General features: G+C 51.2%; 1 protein-coding gene across 1 annotated transcript in view; it reads left to right on the top strand.

The window, feature by feature from the left end:
• Positions 1 to 25,291, top strand: part of LOC115127105 (extracellular matrix organizing protein FRAS1-like) — a 521,989-nt gene extending 496,698 nt beyond the window's left edge. Inside the window, 4 exon segments of the mRNA XM_065011350.1 lie at positions 13,268 to 13,434; positions 14,060 to 14,265; positions 20,158 to 20,304; positions 21,102 to 25,291. Coding sequence (XP_064867422.1) covers positions 13,268 to 13,434; positions 14,060 to 14,265; positions 20,158 to 20,304; positions 21,102 to 21,782 — 1,201 coding nt within the window. The 3' untranslated portion in view covers positions 21,783 to 25,291.
• Positions 25,292 to 25,538: the final 247 nt, after the last annotated feature.

The following is a 25,538-nucleotide window of genomic DNA, read 5'->3' as shown; positions in this document are numbered from 1 at the left end:
ACCTGCCCTCCCTCCCTCTCCCCCAGGTTCCAGTTACCTATAGCCTTCCAGCAGACCAACCTGTCCTCCCCTCCCCCAGGTTCCAGTTACCTATAGCCTTCCAGCAGACCAACCTGTCCTCCCTCCCCCCAGGTTCCAGTTACCTATAGCCTTCCAGCAGACCAACCTGTCCTCCCTCCCCCCTCCAGGTTCCAGTTACCTATAGCCTTCCAGCAGACCAACCTGCCCTCCCTCCCTCCCCCCAGGTTCCAGTTACCTATAGCCTTCCCGCAGACCAACCTGTCCTCCCTCCCCTCCAGGTTCCAGTTACCTATAGCCTTCCAGCAGACCAACCTGCCCTCCCTCCCTCCCCCCAGGTTCCAGTTACCTATAGCCTTCCAGCAGACCAACCTGTCCTCCCTCCCTCCCAGGTTCCAGTTACCTATAGCCTCCCAGCAGACCAACCTGTCCTCCCTCCCTCCCCCCAGGTTCCAGTTACCTATAGCCTTCCAGCAGACCAACCTGTCCTCCCTCCCTCCCAGGTTCCAGTTACCTATAGCCTCCCAGCAGACCAACCTGTCCTCCTCCCTCCCCCAGGTTCCAGTTACCTATAGCCTTCCAGCAGACCAACCTGCCCTCCCTCCCTCTCCTCCAGGTTCCAGTTACCTATAGCCTTCCAGCAGACCAACCTGTCCTCCCTCCCCCAGGTTCCAGTTACCTATAGCCTTCCAGCAGACCAACCTGTCCTCCCTCCCCCCAGGTTCCAGTTACCTATAGCCTTCCAGCAGACCAACCTGTCCTCCCTCCCCTCCAGGTTCCAGTTACCTATAGCCTTCCAGCAGACCAACCTGCCCTCCCTCTCCTCCCCCAGGTTCCAGTTACCTATAGCCTTCCAGCAGACCAACCTGCCCTCCCTCCCTCCCTCCAGGTTCCAGTTACCTACAGCCTTCCAGCAGACCAACCTGCCCTCCCTCCCTCTCACCCAGGTTCCAGTTACCTATAGCCTTCCAGCAGACCAACCTGTCCTCCCTCCCCCAGGTTCCAGTTACCTATAGCCTTCCAGCAGACCAACCTGTCCTCCCTCCCCCCCCAGGTTCCAGTTACCTATAGCCTTCCAGCAGACCAACCTGTCCTCCCTCCCCTCCAGGTTCCAGTTACCTATAGCCTTCCAGCAGACCAACCTGCCCTCCCTCCCTCCCCCCAGGTTCCAGTTACCTATAGCCTTCCAGCAGACCAACCTGCCCTCCCTCCCTCCCCTCCAGGTTCCAGTTACCTACAGCCTTCCAGCAGACCAACCTGCCCTCCCTCCCTCTCCCCCAGGTTCCAGTTACCTATAGCCTTCCAGTAGACCAACCTGCCCTCCCTCCCTCCCCCCCAGGTTCCAGTTACCTATAGCCTTCCAGCAGACCAACCTGCCCTCCCTCCCTCCCCTCCAGGTTCCAGTTACCTACAGCCTTCCAGCAGACCAACCTGCCCTCCCTCCCTCTCCCCAGGTTCCAGTTACCTATAGCCTTCCAGCAGACCAACCTGTCCTCCCTCCCTCCCAGGTTCCAGTTACCTATAGCCTCCCAGCAGACCAACCTGTCCTCCCTCCCTCCCCCCAGGTTCCAGTTACCTATAGCCTTCCAGCAGACCAACCTGCCCTCCCTCCCTCTCCCCAGGTTCCAGTTACCTATAGCCTTCCAGCAGACCAACCTGTCCTCCCTCCCCCCAGGTTCCAGTTACCTATAGCCTTCCAGCAGACCAACCTGTCCTCCCTCCCCCAGGTTCCAGTTACCTATAGCCTTCCAGCAGACCAACCTGTCCTCCCTCCCCTCCAGGTTCCAGTTACCTACAGCCTTCCAGCAGACCAACCTGCCCTCCCTCCCTCTCCCCCAGGTTCCAGTTACCTATAGCCTTCCAGCAGACCAACCTGTCCTCCCTCCCCTCAGGTTCCAGTTACCTATAGCCTTCCAGCAGACCAACCTGCCCTCCCTCCCTCCCCTCAGGTTCCAGTTACCTATAGCCTTCCAGCAGACCAACCTGTCCTCCCTCCCCTCCAGGTTCCAGTTACCTATAGCCTTCCAGCAGACCAACCTGTCCTCCCTCCCCTCCAGGTTCCAGTTACCTATAGCCTTCCAGCAGACCAACCTGTCCTCCCTCCCTCCCTCCCCTCCAAGTTCCAGTTACCTATAGCCTTCCAGCAGACCAACCTGTCCTCCCTCCCTCCCCTCCAGGTTCCAGTTACCTATAGCCTTCCAGCAGACCAACCTGTCCTCCCTCCCCCAGGTTCCAGTTACCTATAGCCTTCCAGCAGACCAACCTGTCCTCCCTCCCTCCCAGGTTCCAGTTACCTATAGCATCCCAGCAGACCAACCTGTCCTCCCTCCCTCCCCCAGGTTCCAGTTACCTATAGCCTTCCAGCAGATCAACCTGTCCTCCCTCCCTCCCAGGTTCCAGTTACCTATAGCCTCCCAGCAGACCAACCTGTCCTCCCTCCCTCCCCCAGGTTCCAGTTACCTATAGCCTTCCAGCAGACCAACCTGTCCTCCCTCCCCCAGGTTCCAGTTACCTATAGCCTTCCAGCAGACCAACCTGTCCTCCCTCCCCCCCAGGTTCCATTTACATTAACATTTAAGTCATTTAGCAGACGCTCTTATCCAGAGCGACTTACAAATTGGTGCATTCACCTTATGACATCCAGTGGAACAGTAGTGCATCTAAATCTTTTAAGGGGGGGGGGGGTGAGAGGGATTACTTTATCCTATCCTAGGTATTCCTTAAAGAGGTGGGGTTTCAGGTGTCTCCGGAAGGTGGTGATTGACTCCGCTGTCCTGGCGTCGTGAGGGAGTTTGTTCCACCATTGGGGGGCCAGAGCAGCGAACAGTTTTGACTGGGCTGAGCGGGAACTGTACTTCCTCAGTGGTAGGGAGGCGAGCAGGCCAGAGGTGGATGAACGCAGTGCCCTTGGTTCCAGTTACCTATAGCCTTCCAGCAGACCAACCTGTCCTCCCTCCCCTCCAGGTTCCAGTTACCTATAGCCTTCCAGCAGACCAACCTGCCCTCCCTCTCTCCCCCCCAGGTTCCAGTTACCTATAGCCTTCCAGCAGACCAACCTGCCCTCCCTCCCCTCCAGGTTCCAGTTACCTACAGCCTTCCAGCAGACCAACCTGCCCTCCCTCCCTCTCCCCCAGGTTCCAGTTACCTATAGCCTTCCAGCAGACCAACCTGTCCTCCCTCCCCTCAGGTTCCAGTTACCTATAGCCTTCCCGCAGACCAACCTGCCCTCCTCCCTCCCCTCAGGTTCCAGTTACCTATAGCCTGCCAGCAGACCAACCTGTCCTCCCTCCCCTCCAGGTTCCAGTTACCTATAGCCTTCCAGCAGACCAACCTGTCCTCCCTCCCCTCCAGGTTCCAGTTACCTATAGCCTTCCAGCAGACCAACCTGTCCTCCCTCCCTCCCTCCCCTCCAAGTTCCAGTTACCTATAGCCTTCCAGCAGACCAACCTGTCCTCCCTCCCCCAGGTTCCAGTTACCTATAACCTTCCTGCCGACCAACCTGTCCTCCCTCCCCCTCAGGTTCCAGTTACCTATAGCCTTCCAGCAGACCAACCTGTCCTCCCTCCCCCTCAGGTTCCAGTTACCTATAGCCTTCCAGCAGACCAACCTGCCCTCCCTCCCTCCCCTCCAGGTTCCAGTTACCTACAGCCTTCCAGCAGACCAACCTGTCCTCCCTCCCCTCAGGTTCCAGTTACCTATAGCCTTCCAGCAGACCAACCTGTCCTCCCTCCCCTCCAGGTTCCAGTTACCTATAGCCTTACAGCAGACCAACCTGTCCTCCCTCCCCTCCAGGTTCCAGTTACCTATAGCCTTCCAGCAGACCAACCTGCCCTCCCTCCCCCAGGTTCCAGTTACCTATAGCCTTCCAGCAGACCAACCGGCCCTCCCTCCCTCCCCCTCCAGGTTACAGTTACCTATAGCCTTCCAGCAGACCAACCTGTCCTCCCTCCCCTCCAGGTTCCAGTTACCTATAGCCTTCCAGCAGACCAACCTGTCCTCCCTCCCCCAGGTTCCAGTTACCTATAGCCTTCCAGCAGACCAACCTGTCCTCCCTCCCCTCAGGTTCCAGTTACCTATAGCCTTCCAGCAGACCAACCTGCCCTCCCTCCCTCCCTCCAGGTTCCAGTTACCTACAGCCTTCCAGCAGACCAACCTGTCCTCCCTCCCCCTCAGGTTCCAGTTACCTATAGCCTTCCAGCAGACCAACCTGTCCTCCCTCCCCCTCCAGGTTCCAGTTACCTATAGCCTTACAGCAGACCAACCTGTCCTCCCTCCCCCTCCAGGTTCCAGTTACCTATAGCCTTCCAGCAGACCAACCTGCCCTCCCTCCCCCCCAGGTTCCAGTTACCTATAGCCTTCCAGCAGACCAACCGGCCCTCCCTCCCTCCCCCTCCAGGTTACAGTTACCTATAGCCTTCCAGCAGACCAACCTGTCCTCCCTCCCTCCAGGTTCCAGTTACCTATAGCCTTCCAGCAGACCAACCTGTCCTCCCTCCCCCAGGTTCCAGTTACCTATAGCCTTCCAGCCGACCAACCTGTCCTCCCTCCCCCTCAGGTTCCAGTTACCTATAGCCTTCCAGCAGACCAACCTGTCCTCGCTCCCTCCCCTCCAGGTTCCAGTTACCTATAGCCTTCCAGCAGACCAACCTGTCCTCCCTCCCCCAGGTTCCAGTTACCTATAGCCTTCCAGCAGACCAACCTGTCCTCCCTCCCTCCCCCTCAGGTTCCAGCTACCTATAGCCTTCCAGCAGACCAACCTGCCCTCCCTCCCCCTCCAGGTTCCAGTTACCTATAGCCTTCCAGCAGATCAACCTGTCCTCCCTCCCTCCCCCTCCAGGTTCCAGTTACCTATAGCCTTCCAGCAGACCAACCTGTCCTCCCTCCTCCCAGGTTCCAGTTACCTATAGCCTTCCAGCAGACCAACCTGTCCTCCCTCCCCTCCAGGTTCCAGTTACCTATAGCCTTCCAGCAGACCAACCTGCCCTCCCTCCCTCCCCCAGGTTCCAGTTACCTATAGCCTTCCAGCAGACCAACCTGCCCTCCCTCCCTCCCTCCCTCCAGGTTCCAGTTACCTACAGCCTTCCAGCAGACCAACCTGCCCTCCCTCCCTCCCCCAGGTTCCAGTTACCTATAGCCTTCCAGCAGACCAACCTGCCCTCCCTCCCTCCCTCCCCTCCAGGTTCCAGTTACCTACAGCCTTCCAGCAGACCAACCTGTCCTCCCTCCCCCCAGGTTCCAGTTACCTATAACCTTCCTGCCGACCAACCTGTCCTCCCTCCCCTCAGGTTCCAGTTACCTATAGCCTTCCAGCAGACCAACCTGTCCTCCCTCCCCTCAGGTTCCAGTTACCTATAGCCTTCCAGCAGACCAACCTGCCCTCCCTCCCTCCCCTCCAGGTTCCAGTTACCTACAGCCTTCCAGCAGACCAACCTGTCCTCCCTCCCCTCAGGTTCCAGTTACCTACAGCCTTCCAGCAGACCAACCTGTCCTCCCTCCCCCTCCAGGTTCCAGTTACCTATAGCCTTCCAGCAGACCAACCTGCCCTCCCTCCCCCTCCAGGTTCCAGTTACCTATAGCCTTACAGCAGACCAACCTGTCCTCCCTCCCCTCCAGGTTCCAGTTACCTATAGCCTTCCAGCAGACCAACCTGCCCTCCCTCCCCCAGGTTCCAGTTACCTATAGCCTTCCAGCAGACCAACCGGCCCTCCCTCCCTCCCCCTCCAGGTTACAGTTACCTATAGCCTTCCAGCAGACCAACCTGTCCTCCCTCCCCTCCAGGTTCCAGTTACCTATAGCCTTCCAGCAGACCAACCTGTCCTCCCTCCCCCAGGTTCCAGTTACCTATAGCCTTCCAGCCGACCAACCTGTCCTCCCTCCCCTCAGGTTCCAGTTACCTATAGCCTTCCAGCAGACCAACCTGTCCTCGCTCCCTCCCCTCCAGGTTCCAGTTACCTATAGCCTTCCAGCAGACCAACCTGTCCTCCCTCCCCCAGGTTCCAGTTACCTATAGCCTTCCAGCAGACCAACCTGTCCTCCCTCCCTCCCCTCAGGTTCCAGCTACCTATAGCCTTCCAGCAGACCAACCTGCCCTCCCTCCCCTCCAGGTTCCAGTTACCTATAGCCTTCCAGCAGATCAACCTGTCCTCCCTCCCTCCCCTCCAGGTTCCAGTTACCTAGCCTTCCAGCAGACCAACCTGTCCTCCCTCCTCCCAGGTTCCAGTTACCTATAGCCTTCCAGCAGACCAACCTGTCCTCCCTCCCCTCCAGGTTCCAGTTACCTATAGCCTTCCAGCAGACCAACCTGCCCTCCCTCCCTCCCCCAGATTCCAGTTACCTATAGCCTTCCAGCAGACCAACCTGCCCTCCCTCCCTCCCTCCCCTCCAGGTTCCAGTTACCTACAGCCTTCCAGCAGACCAACCTGCCCTCCCTCCCTCTCCCCAGGTTCCAGTTACCTATAGCCTTCCAGCAGACCAACCTGCCCTCCCTCCCTCCCCCAGGTTCCAGTTACCTATAGCCTTCCAGCAGACCAACCTGCCCTCCCTCCCTCCCCTCCAGGTTCCAGTTACCTACAGCCTTACAGCAGACCAACCTGTCCTCCCTCCCCCAGGTTCCAGTTACCTATAGCCTTCCAGCCGACCAACCTGTCCTCCCTCCCCTCAGGTTCCAGTTACCTATAGCCTTCCAGCAGACCAACCTGTCCTCACTCCTCCCCCTCCAGGTTCCAGTTACCTATAGCCTTCCAGCAGACCAACCTGTCCTCCCTCCCCCAGGTTCCAGTTACCTATAGCCTTCCAGCAGACCAACCTGTCCTCCCTCCCTCCCCTCAGGTTCCAGCTACCTATAGCCTTCCAGCAGACCAACCTGCCCTCCCTCCCCTCCAGGTTCCAGTTACCTATAGCCTTCCAGCAGATCAACCTGTCCTCCCTCCCTCCCCTCCAGGTTCCAGTTACCTATAGCCTTCCAGCAGACCAACCTGTCCTCCCTCCTCCCAGGTTCCAGTTACCTATAGCCTACCAGCAGACCAACCTGTCCTCCCTCCCCCCAGGTTCCAGTTACCTATAGCCTTCCAGCAGACCAACCTGTCCTCCCTCCCCTCCAGGTTCCAGTTACCTATAGCCTTCCAGCAGACCAACCTGCCCTCCCTCCCTCCCCCAGATTCCAGTTACCTATAGCCTTCCAGCAGACCAACCTGCCCTCCCTCCTCCCTCCCCTCCAGGTTCCAGTTACCTACAGCCTTCCAGCAGACCAACCTGCCCTCCCTCCCTCTCCCCCAGGTTCCAGTTACCTATAGCCTTCCAGCAGACCAACCTGCCCTCCTCCCTCCCCCAGGTTCCAGTTACCTATAGCCTTCCAGCAGACCAACCTGCCCTCCCTCCCTCCCTCCAGGTTCCAGTTACCTACAGCCTTCCAGCAGACCAACCTGCCCTCCCTCCCTCTCCCCCAGGTTCCAGTTACCTATAGCCTTCCAGCAGACCAACCTGTCCTCCCTCCCTCCCAGGTTCCAGTTACCTATAGCCTCCCAGCAGACCAACCTGTCCTCCCTCCCTCCCCCAGGTTCCAGTTACCTATAGCCTTCCAGCAGACCAACCTGCCCTCCCTCCCTCTCCCCAGGTTCCAGTTACCTTTAGCCTTCCAGCAGACCAACCTGTCCTCCCTCCCCCAGGTTCCAGTTACCTATAGCCTTCCACCAGACCAACCTGTCCTCCCTCCCCCAGGTTCCAGTTACCTATAGCCTTCCAGCAGACCAACCTGTCCTCCCTCCCCTCCAGGTTCCATTACCTATAGCCTTCCAGCAGACCAACCTGCCCTCCCCTCCCTCCCCCAGGTTCCAGTTACCTATAGCCTTCCAGCAGACCAACCTGTCCTCCCTCCCTCCCAGGTTCCAGTTACCTATAGCCTCCCAGCAGACCAACCTGTCCTCCCTCCCTCCCCCAGGTTCCAGTTACCTATAGCCTTCCAGCAGACCAACCTGCCCTCCCTCCCTCTCCCCAGGTTCCAGTTACCTATAGCCTTCCAGCAGACCAACCTGTCCTCCCTCCCCCAGGTTCCAGTTACCTATAGCCTTCCAGCAGACCAACCTGTCCTCCCTCCCCCCAGGTTCCAGTTACCTATAGCCTTCCAGCAGACCAACCTGTCCTCGCTCCCCTCCAGGTTCCAGTTACCTATAGCCTTCCAGCAGACCAACCTGCCCTCCCTCCCTCCCCATCAGGTTCCAGTTACCTATAGCCTTCCAGTAGACCAACCTGCCCTCCTCCCCCTCCAGGTTCCAGTTACCTATAGCCTTCCAGCAGATCAACCTGTCCTCCCTCCCTCCCCTCCAGGTTCCAGTTACCTATAGCCTTCCAGCAGACCAACCTGTCCTCCCTCCCCCAGGTTCCAGTTACCTATAGCCTTCCAGCAGACCAACCTGTCCTCCCTCCCCCAGGTTCCAGTTACCTATAGCCTTCCAGCAGACCAACCTGTCCTCCCTCCCCTCCAGGTTCCAGTTACCAATAGCCTTCCAGCAGACCAACCTGCCCTCCCTCCTCTCCCCAGGTTCCAGTTACCTATAGCCTTCCAGCAGACCAACCTGTCCTCCCTCCCCCAGGTTCCAGTTACCTATAGCCTTCCACCAGACCAACCTGTCCTCCCTCCCCCAGGTTCCAGTTACCTATACCTTCCAGCAGACCAACCTGTCCTCCCTCCCTCCAGGTTCCAATTACCTATAGCCTTCCAGCAGACCAACCTGCCCTCCCTCCCTCCCCCCCAGGTTCCAGTTACCTATAGCCTTCCAGCAGACCAACCTGTCCTCCCTCCCTCCCAGGTTCCAGTTACCTATAGCCTCCCAGCAGACCAACCTGTCCTCCCTCCCTCCCCCAGGTTCCAGTTACCTATAGCCTTCCAGCAGACCAACCTGCCCTCCTCCCTCTCCCCAGGTTCCAGTTACCTATAGCCTTCCAGCAGACCAACCTGTCCTCCCTCCCCCAGGTTCCAGTTACCTATAGCCTTCCAGCAGACCAACCTGTCCTCCCTCCCCCCCAGGTTCCAGTTACCTATAGCCTTCCAGCAGACCAACCTGTCCTCGCTCCCCTCCAGGTTCCAGTTACCTATAGCCTTCCAGCAGACCAACCTGCCCTCCCTCCCTCCCCATCAGGTTCCAGTTACCTATAGCCTTCCAGTAGACCAACCTGCCCTCCCTCCCCCTCCAGGTTCCAGTTACCTATAGCCTTCCAGCAGATCAACCTGTCCTCCCTCCCTCCCCCTCCAGGTTCCAGTTACCTATAGCCTTCCAGCAGACCAACCTGTCCTCCCTCCCCCAGGTTCCAGTTACCTATAGCCTTCCAGCAGACCAACCTGTCCTCCCTCCCCCAGGTTCCAGTTACCTATAGCCTTCCAGCAGACCAACCTGTCCTCCCTCCCCTCCAGGTTCCAGTTACCAATAGCCTTCCAGCAGACCAACCTGTCCTCCCTCCCCCCAGGTTCCAGTTACCTATAGCCTTCCAGCAGACCAACCTGTACTCCCTCCCTCCAGGTTCCAGTTACCTACAGCCTTCCAGCAGACCAACCTGCCCTCCCTCCCTCCCCCAGGTTCCAGTTACCTATAGCCTTCCAGCAGACCAACCTGTCCTCCCTCCCTCCCAGGTTCCAGTTACCTATAACCTCCCAGCAGACGAACCTGTCCTCCCTCCCTCCCCCAGGTTCCAGTTACCTATAGCCTTCCAGCAGACCAACCTGCCCTCCCTCCCTCTCCCCAGGTTCCAGTTACCTATAGCCTTCCAGCAGACCAACCTGTCCTCCCTCCCCCAGGTTCCAGTTACCTATAGCCTTCCAGCAGACCAACCTGTCCTCCCTCCCCTAGGTTCCAGTTACCTATAGCCTTCCAGCAGACCAACCTGTCCTCCCTCCTCCAGGTTCCATTACCTATAGCCTTCCAGCAGACCAACCTGCCCTCCCTCCCTCCCCCAGGTTCCAGTTACCTATAGCCTTCCAGCAGACCAACCTGTCCTCCCTCCCTCCCAGGTTCCAGTTACCTATAGCCTCCCAGCAGACCAACCTGTCCTCCCTCCCTCCCCCCCAGGTTCCAGTTACCTATAGCCTTCCAGCAGACCAACCTGCCCTCCCTCCCTCTCCCCAGGTTCCAGTTACCTATAGCCTTCCAGCAGACCAACCTTTCCTCCCTCCCCCAGGTTCCAGTTACCTATAGCCTTCCAGCAGACCAACCTGTCCCCCCCAGGTTCCAGTTACCTATAGCCTTCCAGCAGACCAACCTGTCCTCCCTCCCTCCAGGTTCCAGTTACCTATAGCCTTCCAGCAGACCAACCTGCCCTCCCTCCCTCCCCATCAGGTTCCAGTTACCTATAGCCTTCCAGCAGACCAACCTGCCCTCCCTCCCCCTCCAGGTTCCAGTTACCTATAGCCTTCCAGCAGATCAACCTGTCCTCCCTCCCTCCCCCTCCAGGTTCCAGTTACCTATAGCCTTCCAGCAGACCAACCTGTCCTCCCTCCCCCCAGGTTCCAGTTACCTATAGCCTTCCAGCAGACCAACCTGTCCTCCCTCCCCCCCAGGTTCCAGTTACCTATAGCCTTCCAGCAGACCAACCTGTCCTCCCTCCCCTCCAGGTTCCAGTTACCAATAGCCTTCCAGCAGACCAACCTGTCCTCCCTCCCCCCCAGGTTCCAGTTACCTATAGCCTTCCAGCAGACCAACCTGTCCTCCCTCCCCTCCAGGTTCCAGTTACCTACAGCCTTCCAGCAGACCAACCTGCCCTCCCTCCCTCTCCCCCAGGTTCCAGTTACCTATAGCCTTCCAGCAGACCAACCTGTCCTCCCTCCCTCCCAGGTTCCAGTTACCTATAGCCTCCCAGCAGACCAACCTGTCCTCCCTCCCCCCCCCAGGTTCCAGTTACCTATAGCCTTCCAGCAGACCAACTTGCCCTCCCTCCCTCTCCCCAGGTTCCAGTTACCTATAGCCTCCCAGCAGACCAACCTGTCCTCCCTCCCCCAGGTTCCAGTTACCTATAGCCTTCCAGCAGACCAACCTGCCCTCCCTCCCTCTCCCCAGGTTCCAGTTACCTATAGCCTTCCAGCAGACCAACCTGTCTTCCCTCCCCCAGGTTCCAGTTACCTATAGCCTTCCAGCAGACCAACCTGTCCTCCCTCCCTCCAGGTTCCAGTTACCTATAGCCTTCCAGCAGACCAACCTGTCCTCCCTCCCCTCCAGGTTCCAGTTACCTATAGCCTTCCAGCAGACCAACCTGCCCTCCCTCCCTCCCCCAGGTTCCAGTTACCTATAGCCTTCCAGCAGACCAACCTGCCCTCCCTCCCCCCAGGTTCCAGTTACCTATAGCCTTCCAGCAGACCAACCTGTCCTCCCTCCCCTCCAGGTTCCAGTTACCTACAGCCTTCCAGCAGACCAACCTGCCCTCCCTCCCTCCCCTCCAGGTTCCAGTTACCTATAGCCTTCCAGCAGACCAACCTGTCCTCCCTCCCCTCCAGGTTCCAGTTACCTACAGCCTTCCAGCAGACCAACCTGCCCTCCCTCCCTCCCCTCCAGGTTCCAGTTACCTATAGCCTTCCAGCAGACCAACCTGTCCTCCCTCCCTCCCCCCAGGTTCCAGTTACCTATAGCCTTCCAGCAGACCAACCTGCCCTCCCTCCCTCTCCCCAGGTTCCAGTTACCTATAGCCTTCCAGCAGACCAACCTGTCCTCCTCCCTCCCCTCAGGTTCCAGTTACCTATAGCCTTCCAGCAGACCAACCTGCCCTCCCTCCCTCCCCCAGGTTCCAGTTACCTATAGCCTTCCAGCAGACCAACCTGTCCTCCCTCCCCTCCAGGTTCCAGTTACCTATAGCCTTCCAGCAGACCAACCTGCCCTCCCTCCCTCCCCATCAGGTTCCAGTTACCTATAGCCTTCCAGCAGACCAACCTGCCCTCCCTCCCCTCCAGGTTCCAGTTACCTATAGCCTTCCAGCAGATCAACCTGTCCTCCCTCCCCCCCCTCCAGGTTCCAGTTACCTATAGCCTTCCAGCAGACCAACCTGTCCTCCCTCCCCCAGGTTCCAGTTACCTATAGCCTTCCAGCAGACCAACCTGTCCTCCCTCCCCCCAGGTTCCAGTTACCTATAGCCTTCCAGCAGACCAACCTGTCCTCCCTCCCCTCCAGGTTCCAGTTACCAATAGCCTTCCAGCAGACCAACCTGTCCTCCCTCCCCCAGGTTCCAGTTACCTATAGCCTTCCAGCAGACCAACCTGTCCTCCCTCCCCTCCAGGTTCCAGTTACCTACAGCCTTCCAGCAGACCAACCTGCCCTCCCTCCCTCTCCCCAGGTTCCAGTTACCTATAGCCTTCCAGCAGACCAACCTGTCCTCCCTCCCTCCCAGGTTCCAGTTACCTATAGCCTCCCAGCAGACCAACCTGTCCTCCCTCCCTCCCCCAGGTTCCAGTTACCTATAGCCTTCCAGCAGACCAACTTGCCCTCCCTCCCTCTCCCCCAGGTTCCAGTTACCTATAGCCTCCCAGCAGACCAACCTGTCCTCCCTCCCCCCAGGTTCCAGTTACCTATAGCCTTCCAGCAGACCAACCTGCCCTCCTCCCTCTCCCCCAGGTTCCAGTTACCTATAGCCTTCCAGCAGACCAACCTGTCTTCCCTCCCCCAGGTTCCAGTTACCTATAGCCTTCCAGCAGACCAACCTGTCCTCCCTCCCCTCCAGGTTCCAGTTACCTATAGCCTTCCAGCAGACCAACCTGTCCTCCCTCCCCTCCAGGTTCCAGTTACCTATAGCCTTCCAGCAGACCAACCTGCCCTCCCTCCCTCCCCCCAGGTTCCAGTTACCTATAGCCTTCCAGCAGACCAACCTGCCCTCCCTCCCCCAGGTTCCAGTTACCTATAGCCTTCCAGCAGACCAACCTGTCCTCCCTCCCCTCCAGGTTCCAGTTACCTACAGCCTTCCAGCAGACCAACCTGCCCTCCCTCCCTCCCCTCCAGGTTCCAGTTACCTATAGCCTTCCAGCAGACCAACCTGTCCTCCCTCCCTCCAGGTTCCAGTTACCTACAGCCTTCCAGCAGACCAACCTGCCCTCCCTCCCTCCCCTCCAGGTTCCAGTTACCTATAGCCTTCCAGCAGACCAACCTGTCCTCCCTCCCTCCCCCCAGGTTCCAGTTACCTATAGCCTTCCAGCAGACCAACCTGCCCTCCCTCCCTCTCCCCCAGGTTCCAGTTACCTATAGCCTTCCAGCAGACCAACCTGTCCTCCCTCCCTCCCCCTCAGGTTCCAGTTACCTATAGCCTTCCAGCAGACCAACCGGCCCGTCCCAGTGGTATACTCCCTCAACACTGATTTTCAGCTGTGCAACAATGAGAAGGTGTTCATGATGGACCCGGCCATCTCCGACATATCCATGGCTGAGATGGACTACAAGGGAGCCTTCTCTATGGGTACCATGACTGTTCCACACATCACTGGGCAAACTCAAAGTGGGATCTTTACTCTGAGAAAAGTTCACTCATTGAAACATGAATGTCATAGTAGTATGATAGGTGCTAATATATCATATATATTGCAGTTTGGTTACTGGCCCAACACTATAACCTCTAAGCTTCCTCCTTAATATGTCATATATATTGCAGTTTGGTTACTGGCCCAACACTATAACCGCTAAGCTTCCTCCTTAATATGTCATATATATTGCAGTTTGGTTACTGGCCCAACACTATAACCTCTAAGCTTCCTGATTAATATGTCATATATATTGCAGTTTGGTTACTGGCCCAACACTTTAACCGCTAAGCTTCCTGATTAATATGTCATATATATTGCAGTTTGGTTACTGGCCCAACACTATAACCGCTAAGCTTCCTCCTTAATATGTCATATATATTGCAGTAAATGTATTGTATGTATTGAATACATTTCTTTGTATATATATATATATAGGGCAGGCTAGTGCTAGTATATATATATATAGCCAGTTGTATGTAATGCATTTTTGCCACTTTGTATCACATTATATAATAAACCTTATGTATCACCTAACCTAGCATGTCTCTGGTGCCCCTACAGGCCAGACGCTGTACGGCAGAGTGCTGTGGAACCCAGAGCAGAACCTGAACTCAGCCTACAAGCTGCAGCTGGAGAAGGTGTACCTGTGTACAGGACGGGATGGATACGTGCCTTTCTTCGACCCCACAGGGACTCTGTACAACGAGGGTCCTCAGTACGGCTGCATCCAGACCAACAAACACCTCAAACACAGGTTCCTGATTCTGGTACGGTTGGCTCCTGTTATTTAACTTCCATTGTCCTCTAATGTAGTTGTACTATTGTTCTGTGTTGTCTATTTTTTGCAATAGTGAAATGCACTCTGATAATCTGTTCAGTATGACTGCAATGAAGACAACCTAGAATGTAACCTGGACTGTCGCTGCTTGTCGATTCCGTACATCCCATTTAGCAGACGCTTTCATCCAAGTACGTTGTCTCTCTGGAACTTGAACCCACGACCGAGGCGTTGCTAGGCAAGGCATTCGATTGGTCTGTGGTATGTCATCCAATGTGACCGCCCACCCATGTGATCGGACAAACTGGTCTTTTCACCTTTTCTCAGTGTGTAGTCATAGTTTTAAGAAATATATTCAAAGACTGTGAGCTATTCAAATAGGAGGAATTGTATTGTTGTGCGAGTCAGGGCACTGGTATCGTAGTGTTGGATTGTTTACGCTCATGTTTCCAATAATGGGAGTTCTGTTATGACTGCTGGAAACTACAAGTTTACTGAAACTACTTTTGAGATTTGTATATTCCACATCCATAGCCGATGTAACTGCTTTTATCCACCCTGTTATCATGTATGTTAACATGTATGCTAGTGTTCATACGGTATAGATGTAGATACTGTTAGCATATATGCTAGTGTTTATACAGTATAGATGTAGATACTGTTAGCATATATGCTAGTGTTTATACGGTATAGATGTAGATACTGTTAGCATGTATGCTAGTGTTTATACGGTATAGATGTAGATACTGTTAGCATGTATGTTAACATGTATGCTAGTGTTCATACGGTATAGATGTAGATACTGTTGGCATGTATGCTAGTGTTTATACGGTATAGATGTAGATACTGTTAGCATATATGCTAGTGTTTATACGGTATAGATGTAGATACTGTTAGCATATATGCTAGTGTTTATACGGTATAGATGTAGATACTGTTAGCATGTATGTTAACATGTATGGCAGTGTTCATCCGGTATAGATGTAGATACTGTTAGCATATATGCTAGTGTTTATACAGTATAGATGTAGATACTGTTAGCATGTATGCTAGTGTTTATACGGTATAGATGTAGATACTGTTAGCATGTATGTTAACATGTATGCTAGTGTTTATACGGTATAGATGTAGATACTGTTAGCATATATGCTAGTGTTTATACAGTATAGATGTAGATACTGTTAGCATGTATGCTAGTGTTTATACGGTATAGATGTAGATACTGTTAGCATGTATGCTAGTGTTTATACGGTATAGATGTAGATACTGTTAGCATGTATGCTAGTGTTTATACGGTATAGATGTGGATACTGTTAGCATGTATGCTAGTGTTTATACGGTATAGATGTAGATACTGTTAGCATATATGTTAGCATGTATGGCAGTGTTTATATGGTATAGATGTAGATACTGTTAGCATGTATGTTAACATGTATGCTAGTGTTCATACGGTATAGATGTAGATACTGTTAACATGTATGCTAGTGTTCATACGGTATAGATGTAGATACTGTTAGCATGTATGCTAGTGTTTATACGGTATAGATGTAGATACTGTTAGCATATATGTTAGCATGTATGGCAGTGTTTATATGGTATAGATGTATCCGAGGCGGTGCAGCCAACGGGTTTCTCCACGCATCGCGCCGACAGAAACAAACATCTTTCTGGTAAGAAGAGTGGCGGGGGCGTATGCCTCATGACTAACGAGACATGGTGTGATGAAGGAAACATACAGGAACTCAAATCCTTCTGTTCACCTGATTTAGAATTCCTCACAATCAAATGTAGACCGCATTATCTTCCAAGAGAATTCTCCTCGATTATAATCACAGTCGTATATATCCCCCCCCAAGCAGACACATCGATGGCTCTGAACGAACTTTATTTAACTCTTTGCAAACTGGAAACCATTTATCCGGAGGCTGCATTCATTGTAGCTGGGGATTTTAACAAAGCTAATCTGAAAACAAGACTCCCTAAATTTTACCAGCATATCGATTGCGCAACCAGGGGTGGTAAAACCTTGGATCATTGTTACTCTAACTTCCGCGACGCATATAAGGCCCTGCCCCGCCCCCTTCGGAAAAGCTGACCACGACTCCATTTTGCTGATCCCTGCCTACAGGCAGAAACTAAAACAAGAGGCTCCCACGCTGAGGTCTGTCCAACGCTGGTCAGACCAAGCTGACTCCACACTCCAAGACTGCTTCCATCACGTGGACTGGGACATGTTTCGTATTGCGTCAGATGGAAATATTGACGAATACGCTGATTCGGTGTGCGAGTTCATTAGAACGTGCGTCGAAGATGTCGTTCCCATAGCAACGATAAAAACATTCCCAAACCAGAAACCGTGGATTGATGGCAGCATTCGCGTGAAACTGAAAGCGCGAACCACTGCTTTTAATCAGGGCAAGGTGTCTGGTAATATGTCCGAATATAAACAATGCAGCTATTCCTCCGCAAGGCTATTAAACAAGCTAAGCGTCAGTACAGAGACAAAGTGGAATCTCAATTCAATGGCTCAGACACAAGAGGCATGTGGCAGGGTCTACAGTCAATCACGGACTACAAGAAGAAACCCAGCCCAGTCACGGACCAGGATGTCTTGCTCCCAGGCAGACTAAATCACTTTTTTGCCCGCTTTGAGGACAATACAGTGCCACTGACACGGCCTGCAACGAAAACATGCGGTCTCTCCTTCACTGCAGCCGAGGTGAGCAAGACATTTAAACGTGTTAACCCTCGCAAGGCTGCAGGCCCAGACGGCATCCCCAGCCGCGCCCTCAGAGCATGCGCAGACCAGCTGGCCGGTGTGTTTACGGACATATTCAATCAATCCCTATACCAGTCTGCTGTTCCCACATGCTTCAAGAGGGCCACCATTGTTCCTGTTCCCAAGAAAGCTAAGGTAACTGAGCTAAACGACTACCGCCCCGTAGCACTCACTTCCGTCATCATGAAGTGCTTTGAGAGACTAGTCAATGACCATATCACCTCCACCCTACCTGACACCCTAGACCCACTCCAATTTGCTTACCGCCCAAATAGGTCCACAGACGATGCAATCTCAACCACACTGCACACTGCCCTAACCCACCTGGACAAGAGGAATACCTATGTGAGAATGCTGTTCATCGACTACAGCTCGGCATTCAATACCATAGTACCCTCCAAGCTCGTCATCAAGCTCGAGACCCTGGGTCTCGACCCCGCCCTGTGCAACTGGGTACTGGACTTCCTGACGGGCCGCCCACAGGTGGTGAGGGTAGGCAACAACATCTCCTCCCCGCTGATCCTCAACACGGGGCCCCACAAGGGTGCGTTCTGAGCCCTCTCCTGTACTCCCTGTTCACCCACGACTGCGTGGCCATGCACGCCTCCAACTCAATCATCAAGTTTGCGGACGACACAACAGTGGTAGGCTTGATTACCAACAACGACGAGACGGCCTACAGGGAGGAGGTGAGGGCCCTCGGAGTGTGGTGTCAGGAAAATAACCTCACACTCAACGTCAACAAAACTAAGGAGATGATTGTGGACTTCAGGAAACAGCAGAGGGAACACCCCTATCCACATCGATGGATCAGTAGTGGAGAGGGTAGCAAGTTTTAAGTTCCTCGGCATACACATCACAGACAAACTGAATTGGTCCACTCACACTGATAGCGTCGTGAAGAAGGCGCAGCAGCGCCTCTTCAACCTCAGGAGGCTGAAGAAATTCGGCTTGTCACCAAAAGCACTCACAAACTTCTACAGATGCACAATCGAGAGCATCCTGGCGGGCTGTATCACCGCCTGGTACGGCAACTGCTCCGCCCTCAACCGTAAGGCTCTCCAGAGGGTAGTGAGGTCTGCACAACGCATCACCGGGGCAAACTACCTGCCCTCCAGGACACCTACACCACCCGATGTTACAGGAAGGCCATAAAGATCATCAAGGACATCAACCACCCGAACCACTGCCTGTTCACCCCGCTATCATCCAGAAGGCGAGGTCAGTACAGCTGCATCAAAGCTGGGACCGAGAGACTGAAAAACAGCTTCTATCTCAAGGCCATCAGACTGTTAAACAGCAATCACTAACATTGAGTGGCTGCTGCCAACACACTGTCATTGACACTGACCCAACTCCAGCCACTTTAATAATGGGAATTGATGGGAAATGATGTAAATATATCACTAGCCACTTTAAACAATGCTACCTTATATAATGTTACTTACCCTACATTATTCATCTCATATGCATATGTATATACTGTACTCTAGATCATCGACTGCATTCTTATGTCACTAGCCACTTTAACTATGCCACTTTGTTTACTTTGTCTACATACTCATCTCATATGTATATACTGTACTCGATACCATCTACTGTATGCTGCTCTGTACCATCACTCATTCATATATCCTTATGTACATATTCCTTATCCCCTTACACTGTGTATAAGACAGTAGTTTTGGAATTGTTAGTTAGATTACTTGTTGGTTATCACTGCATTGTCGGAACTAGAAGCACAAGCATTTCGCTACACTCGCATTAACATCTGCTAACCATGTGTATGTGACAAATAAAATTTGATTTGATTTGATTTGATGTAGATACTGTTAGCATGTATGTTAACATGTATGCTAGTGTTCATACGGTATAGATGTAGATACTGTTAACATGTATGCTAGTGTTCATACGGTATAGATGTAGATACTGTTAGCATGTATGCTAGTGTTTATACGGTATAGATGTAGATACTGTTAGCATGTATGTTAACATGTATGCTAGTGTTCATACGGTATAGATGTAGATACTGTTAACATGTATGCTAGTGTTCATACGGTATAGATGTAGATACTGTTAGCATGTATGCTAGTGTTTATACGGTACAGATGTAGATACTGTTAGCATGTATGGCAGTGTTTATAACGGATAGATGTGGATACTGTTATCATGTATGTTAGCATGTATGCTAGTGTTCATACGGTATAGATGTAGATACTGTTAGCATGTATGCTAGTGTTTATAACGGATAGATGTGGATACTGTTATCATGTATGTTAGCATGTATGCTAGTGTTCATACGATATAGATGTAGATACTGTTAGCATGTATGCTAGTATTTATACGGTATACTTGTAGATACTGTTAGCATGTATGCTAGTGTTTATACGGTATAGATGTAGATACTGTTAGCATGTATGCTAGTGTTTATACTGTATAGATGTAGATACTGTTAGCATGTATGCTAGTGTTTATACGGTATAGATGTAGATACTGTTAGCATGTATGTTAGCATGTATGGCAGTGTTTATATGGTATAGATGTAGATACTGTTAGCATATATGCTAGTGTTTATACGGTATAGATGTAGATACTGTTAGCATGTATGTTAACATGTATGGCAGTGTTTATACGGTATAGATGTAGATACTGTTAGCATATATGCTAGTGGTTATACAGTATAAATGTAGATACTGTTAGCATGTATGCTAGTGTTTATACGGTATAGATGTAGATACTGTTAGCATGTATGCTAGTATTTATACGGTATACTTGTAGATACTGTTAGCATGTATGCTAGTGTTTATACGGTATAGTTGTAGATACTGTTAGCATGTATGCTAGTGTTTATACGGTATAGATGTAGATACTGTTAGCATATATACTAGTGTTTATACGGTATAGATGTAGATACTGTTAGCATGTATGTTAGCATGTATGCTAGTGTTTATATGGTATAGATGTAGATACTGTTAGCATGTATGTTAGCATGTATGCTAGTGTTTATATGGTATAGATGTAGATACTGTTAGCATGTATGCTAATGTTTGATTTTTGTTGCAGATCGGTAATGACAGAGTTGTTGTAACGTTTCTTCTCCAGGATCGGAAGCGGCCTGAAGTCTGTGACAGGTTCTTCCATGATGTTCCCTTCGAGGCCAACTTTGCGTCGGATATCACCGAACTACAGACCATGACAGCCATGCCTGGTGTTGATGGTTTTACCATGAAGGTTGATGCCCTGTACAAGGTCAGTGGAGACCAAGACTTATCCACTGAACCATCATAATCTAATAAATGGTAATGTACCGCTTATGAATGCATAATGTATGAGTTATAAATGTGTACTGTAGCTACTCTTCAAAAAGGTCTTCGTCAGTTTTGAGGGCTAACTTTCACAGTGATAAAACCATTATTTGATCTGATATGCTCCGGAACTTTGGCGACTACTAAGTATGTACCATTTTCATGGACCTCTTTTGGCTTGTGAGTGATACTTTCAGAACTACTTGTATGTGACGTAGTATACCATTTTCAAGGACCTCTTTTGACTTGTGAGTGATACTTTCAGAACTACTTGTATGTGACGTAGTATACCATTTTCAAGGACCTCTTTTGGCTTGTGAGTGATACTTTCAGAACTACTTGTATGTGACGTAGTATACCATTTTCCAGGACCTCTTTTGGCTTGTGAGTGATACTTTCAGCACTACTTGTATGTGACGTAGTATACCATTTTCAAGGACCTCTTTTGGCTTGTGAGTGATACTTTCAGAACTACTTGTATGTGATGTAGTATACCATTTTCAAGGACCTCTTTTGGCTTGTGAGTGATACTTTCAGAACTACTTGTATGTGACGTAGTATACCATTTTCAAGGACCTCTTTTGGCTTGTGAGTGATACTTTCAGAACTACTTGTATGTGACGTAGTATACCATTTTCAAGGACCTCTTTTGGCTTGTGAGTGATACTTTCAGAACTACTGGCTAAAAAGTATACAAAAGTACTGGATAATCTCTTTAACTCTCTCTCTCTTGATTGACAGGTGGAGGCGGGACATCAGTGGTACCTGCAAGTGATCTATGTGATTGGTCCAGAGTCCATCTCTGGCCCCAGGATCCAGCGTTATCTGACCCATCAGCTTGCACACAGCAGCGACATGGTGCGGGCTCGCAGGGACCTGACCAATCAGCTGAGGCGAAGCATTGACTACAGCCGCGCTCGCCGGGACCTGGTGGACCAAAGCGGGCATCTCACCCTCGACGAGTCTCTGATCTATGATAACGAGGGCGACCAGACGAAGAATGGAACCAACATGAAGATTCTCCGACTCGAGGTCCCCGTTGCCTCCACATTTAACCCCCAGATGGGAGGATCTACGCGCGGGGGCGTGGCTGCGCTGACCCTGCTGGTCCTCGTCCTGCTGGGTTCCTTTTTACTCTTCAGGAAGTGCCGACGGTCGGCTGGAAAGAAGCCGTCCAAGATGGCGGAGGAGTACCCTCTGAACACCAAGGTAGAGGTCTATCTAGAGAAGACCCTGGAGAAGAACTTCAGCTCTAAACACTGCACAGTCAGGAACATCAACCTCAACATCAACCGGAATCACGACAACGTCAACTCTAAGGTCAACGGAGGGGCAAAGGTCAAAGGAGCGGCGAAGGTCAAGCAGGTCAACCTGGAGGTCAAGCTCCACAACAACCTCGGCAACGACGGCACTGAGGTCTGAGGATCTCCCGCCTCCCTCCGGTGTTTCCCCTAGCTAGATTATTTTTCTAGACAGGGCGACAAAGGCCCCCCAAAAGTAAGACCCTGGTCCTCCTCCTCAACGTGTCAGTTTATACCAGTAGAAGTAGCAGTTCTACACTCCACCTACTCATAGGGGAAAGATTGTGAAAAATATCCTGAAAATAAGGAGTATTTAATGACAAATCTAAAATAAATCTGTGTTAGAGTTCAGGAATAATATATTGTTCGCTAATGTTTTTTTATACGACCTTGATGTGAGATAAAAAAAAAAAAATGTAACGCGTTTTTGACAGCCAGCTATGCAGCATTTATTCAAATCATTTCACACCTGGGCTACCTCAGGAATAGAGAAATGAGTGAACTATCGCATAAAACAGGATTCAGTTTTTCCTCATTTAAAAAAAAAATGAAACGTCATCGTTGAACGACGACCATAGACTTTGGGATCAGTCAGGTGTTGTTTTTCCAACAACAACGCCAAACTGATCAATGTACGCTAGGTAGCTAACATTGCCAAACTGATCAATGTACGCTAGGTAGCTAACATCGCCAAAATGATCAATGTACGCTAGGTAGCTCAGGGACTTTTTCTGCAGATTGTCTTGAATAGTTTGAATAGTTCAGATATATCTCTGCTTAATAATTTCATTGCCACAACTGCTATGAAAGTATTGAACACACTAATGCCCCCAATCCTAACTCCACTTTCATTCATCATGCCGTCAATTCATAGAAAGAATGTTAGGATTCAGGCCCACGGTGAGTTATGATCCGTTGTCCACAACTGAAATAGTAGTGTGTTTATTATATACACTGAGTGTAGAGAACCTTAGGGAACACCTTCCTAATGAGTGTCACCCCCTTTTGCCCTCAGAACAGCCTCAATATGTTTGGGAATGGACTCTTCAAGGTTTCAAAAGCAGTGATTAACCACAGGGATGGTGGACCCTGGATGCCCTTTGAGTGGTGAACCACAGGGATGGTGGACCACAGTGATGGTGGACCACAGTGATGGCGAACCACAGTGATGGTGAACCACAGGGATGCTGGACCACAGGGATGATGAACCACAGTGATGGTGGACCACAGTGATGGTGGACCACAGTGATGGTGGACCACAGTGATGGTGAACCACAGGGATGGTGGACCACAGGGATGGTGGACCACAGTGATGGTGGACCACAGTGATGGTGAACCACAGGGATGGTGAACCACAGGGATGGTGAACCACAGGGATGCTGGACCACACGGATGGTGAACCACAGGGATGGTGGACCACAGTGATGGTGAACCACAGTGATGGTGGACCACAGGGATGCTGGACCACAGGGATGGTGAACCACAGGGATGGTGGACCACAGTGATGGTGAACCACAGTGATGGTGAACCACAGTGATGGTGGACCACAGTGATGGTGGACCACAGTGATGGTGAACCACAGTGATGGTGGACCACAGTGATGGTGAACCACAGGGATGCCGGACCCTGGATGTTCTTTGAGTGGTGGACCCAAAGGGTGGTGGACCATTTCTTGATACACACGGGAAACTGTTGAGCGTCTAAAACCCAGCAGCGTTGTAGTTCTTGACACACTCAAACCGGTGTGGCCTGGCACCTATATTACCATCCCCCGTTCAAAGGCACTTAAATATTTTGTCTTGCCCATTCACCCTCTGAATAGCACACATACACTATCAATGTCTCAACTGTCTCAAGACTTAAGTATTCTCCTTTAACCTGACTCCTCCCCTTTCATCTACACTGATTGAAGTGGATTTAACAAGTGACATCAATAAGGGATCATAGCTTTCACCTGGATTCACCTGGTCAGTCTAAGTCATGGAAAGAGCAGGTGTTCCTAATGTTTTGTATGCACAGTGTATATTCAAGTGCAATTACTACTACATGAACACACACTCTCTCTCTATCTCTCTCTCTGTCTCTGTCCCTCTCTCTCTCTCTGTCTCTCTCTCTGTCTCTGTCCCTCTCTCTCTCTCTGTCTCTCTGTCTCTCTGTGTCTCTGTCTCTCTCTCTCTCTCTCTCTCTGTCTCTCTCTCTCTCTTTCTCTTCAAACCCAGTTCTCTGCCCATGGAGCTAAGATTCAGCCTTTCTAATAGTCTAGTTTGTTTTCATCTTTTAAGACAACAGCTCAAAAGCTTTTTTATTTGTAATTTTCTTTATTTTCTTCAACTTTTATTTAGATTTCCATTAGTGCCATTACATGTAGTACTGTCTCATGCAAATAGTCCAATGGGTAAGAAGTACACTGTGAATACTACTACTACCGTAGATTATATAGCCTAGATAGGTTGATACCCATGGAAAAAGAATCGCCAACCATTGTGGCATCATTGAATTGAATGGGGAGGTCTGTTCTACTCATTCTAGTTCTGTGTTGAAGCTCCCACTCCCATTGGATGCTACTCTAGCCTTATAATGACTTCTACAGTGTAACCGAATGGATTTCTTGTTTTTTTTTCTTTTCTATTTTAACATGTTACAGATCACTTTGGATTATTTTATACAACACGTGTGTCTACGTTTTTATTGCCTTGCCTTCATTCTGCCAAAAGACCCAGAATTACCTCAGTTATATTCTTTTAATGTACATACAAGTTCAATCTCACCGCAACACTATGGATCCATTCCAGATAGCACCCTATTCCCTATATAGTGCCTAACTTCTGAGCCCTAGATAGGGAATAGGATGCTACACATGTGTAGATGCAGAATGTTCTGCAGAAAACCATTCTGTGCATTGATTTGTCAATAGCTCTGTCTCTGTCTGTCTGTCTGTCTGTCTGACTGTCTCTCTCTCTCTCTCTCTGTCTCTCTCTCTCTCTCTCTCTGTCTCTCTTTCTCTCTCTCTCTGTCTCACTTTCTCTCTCTCTGTCTCACTTACTCTTTCTCTCTCTCTCTCTCTCTCTCTCTATTTCTATGTCTCTCTTTCTCTTTCTCTCTCTCTCCCTCTCTCTCTGTCTCTCTCTCTGTCTCACTTACTCTCTCTCTCTCTCTCTGTCTCTCTCTCTCTTTCTATGTCTCTCTCTCTCTCTTTCTCCCTCTCCCTCTCTCTGTCTCTCCCTCTCCCTCTCTCTCTCTCAGTCTCTCTCTCTCTTTCTATGTCTCTTTCTCACTCTCCCTCTCTCTGTCTCTCTGTCTCTCTCTCTCGTTCTCTGTCGTTCTCTCTCTCTCTCCCTCTCTCTCTCTGTCTCTCTCTCCCTCTCTCTCTCCCTCTATCTCTCTCTCTCTCTCTCTCTCTCTCTCTCTCTCTCTCTCTCTCTCTCTCTCTCTCTCTCTCTCTCTCTCTCTTTCTCTCTCTCTCTCCCTCTCGCTCTGTCATAGAACAGTATGCCTATCAAAAAAAACATTTGGAAGTTGGGGAGATGACATTACATTTTTGGTGCTATCATTTGTGGAAATTATTCCAATGCTGTTAATATGATGCCTGTATTTGGTGCCTTTTTAGTGATTAAAAACATTGAAACAGTTGATTGATTTCCGGTGTTCTCTGTAGTTTTGTGAGAATTCCAGTGTAGGATAAACCAGTAGTTAGACCAGTAGTTAGACCGGTAGCTAGACCAGTAGTTAGATCAGTAGTAGGACCAGTAGTTAGAGCAGTAGTTAGACCAGGAGCTAGACCAGTAGTTAGACCAGTAGTTAGACCAGTAGCTAGACCAGTAGTTAGACCAGTGGTTAGAACAGTAGTTAGAACAGTAGCTAGACCAGTATATTGACC

This window comes from Oncorhynchus nerka, linkage group LG27, assembly GCF_034236695.1.
Source record: "Oncorhynchus nerka isolate Pitt River linkage group LG27, Oner_Uvic_2.0, whole genome shotgun sequence".
NCBI lineage: Eukaryota > Metazoa > Chordata > Actinopteri > Salmoniformes > Salmonidae > Oncorhynchus > Oncorhynchus nerka.
The sequence above is the reverse complement of the archived record's forward strand: the minus strand, read 5'-3'. Positions and strand labels throughout refer to the sequence as shown.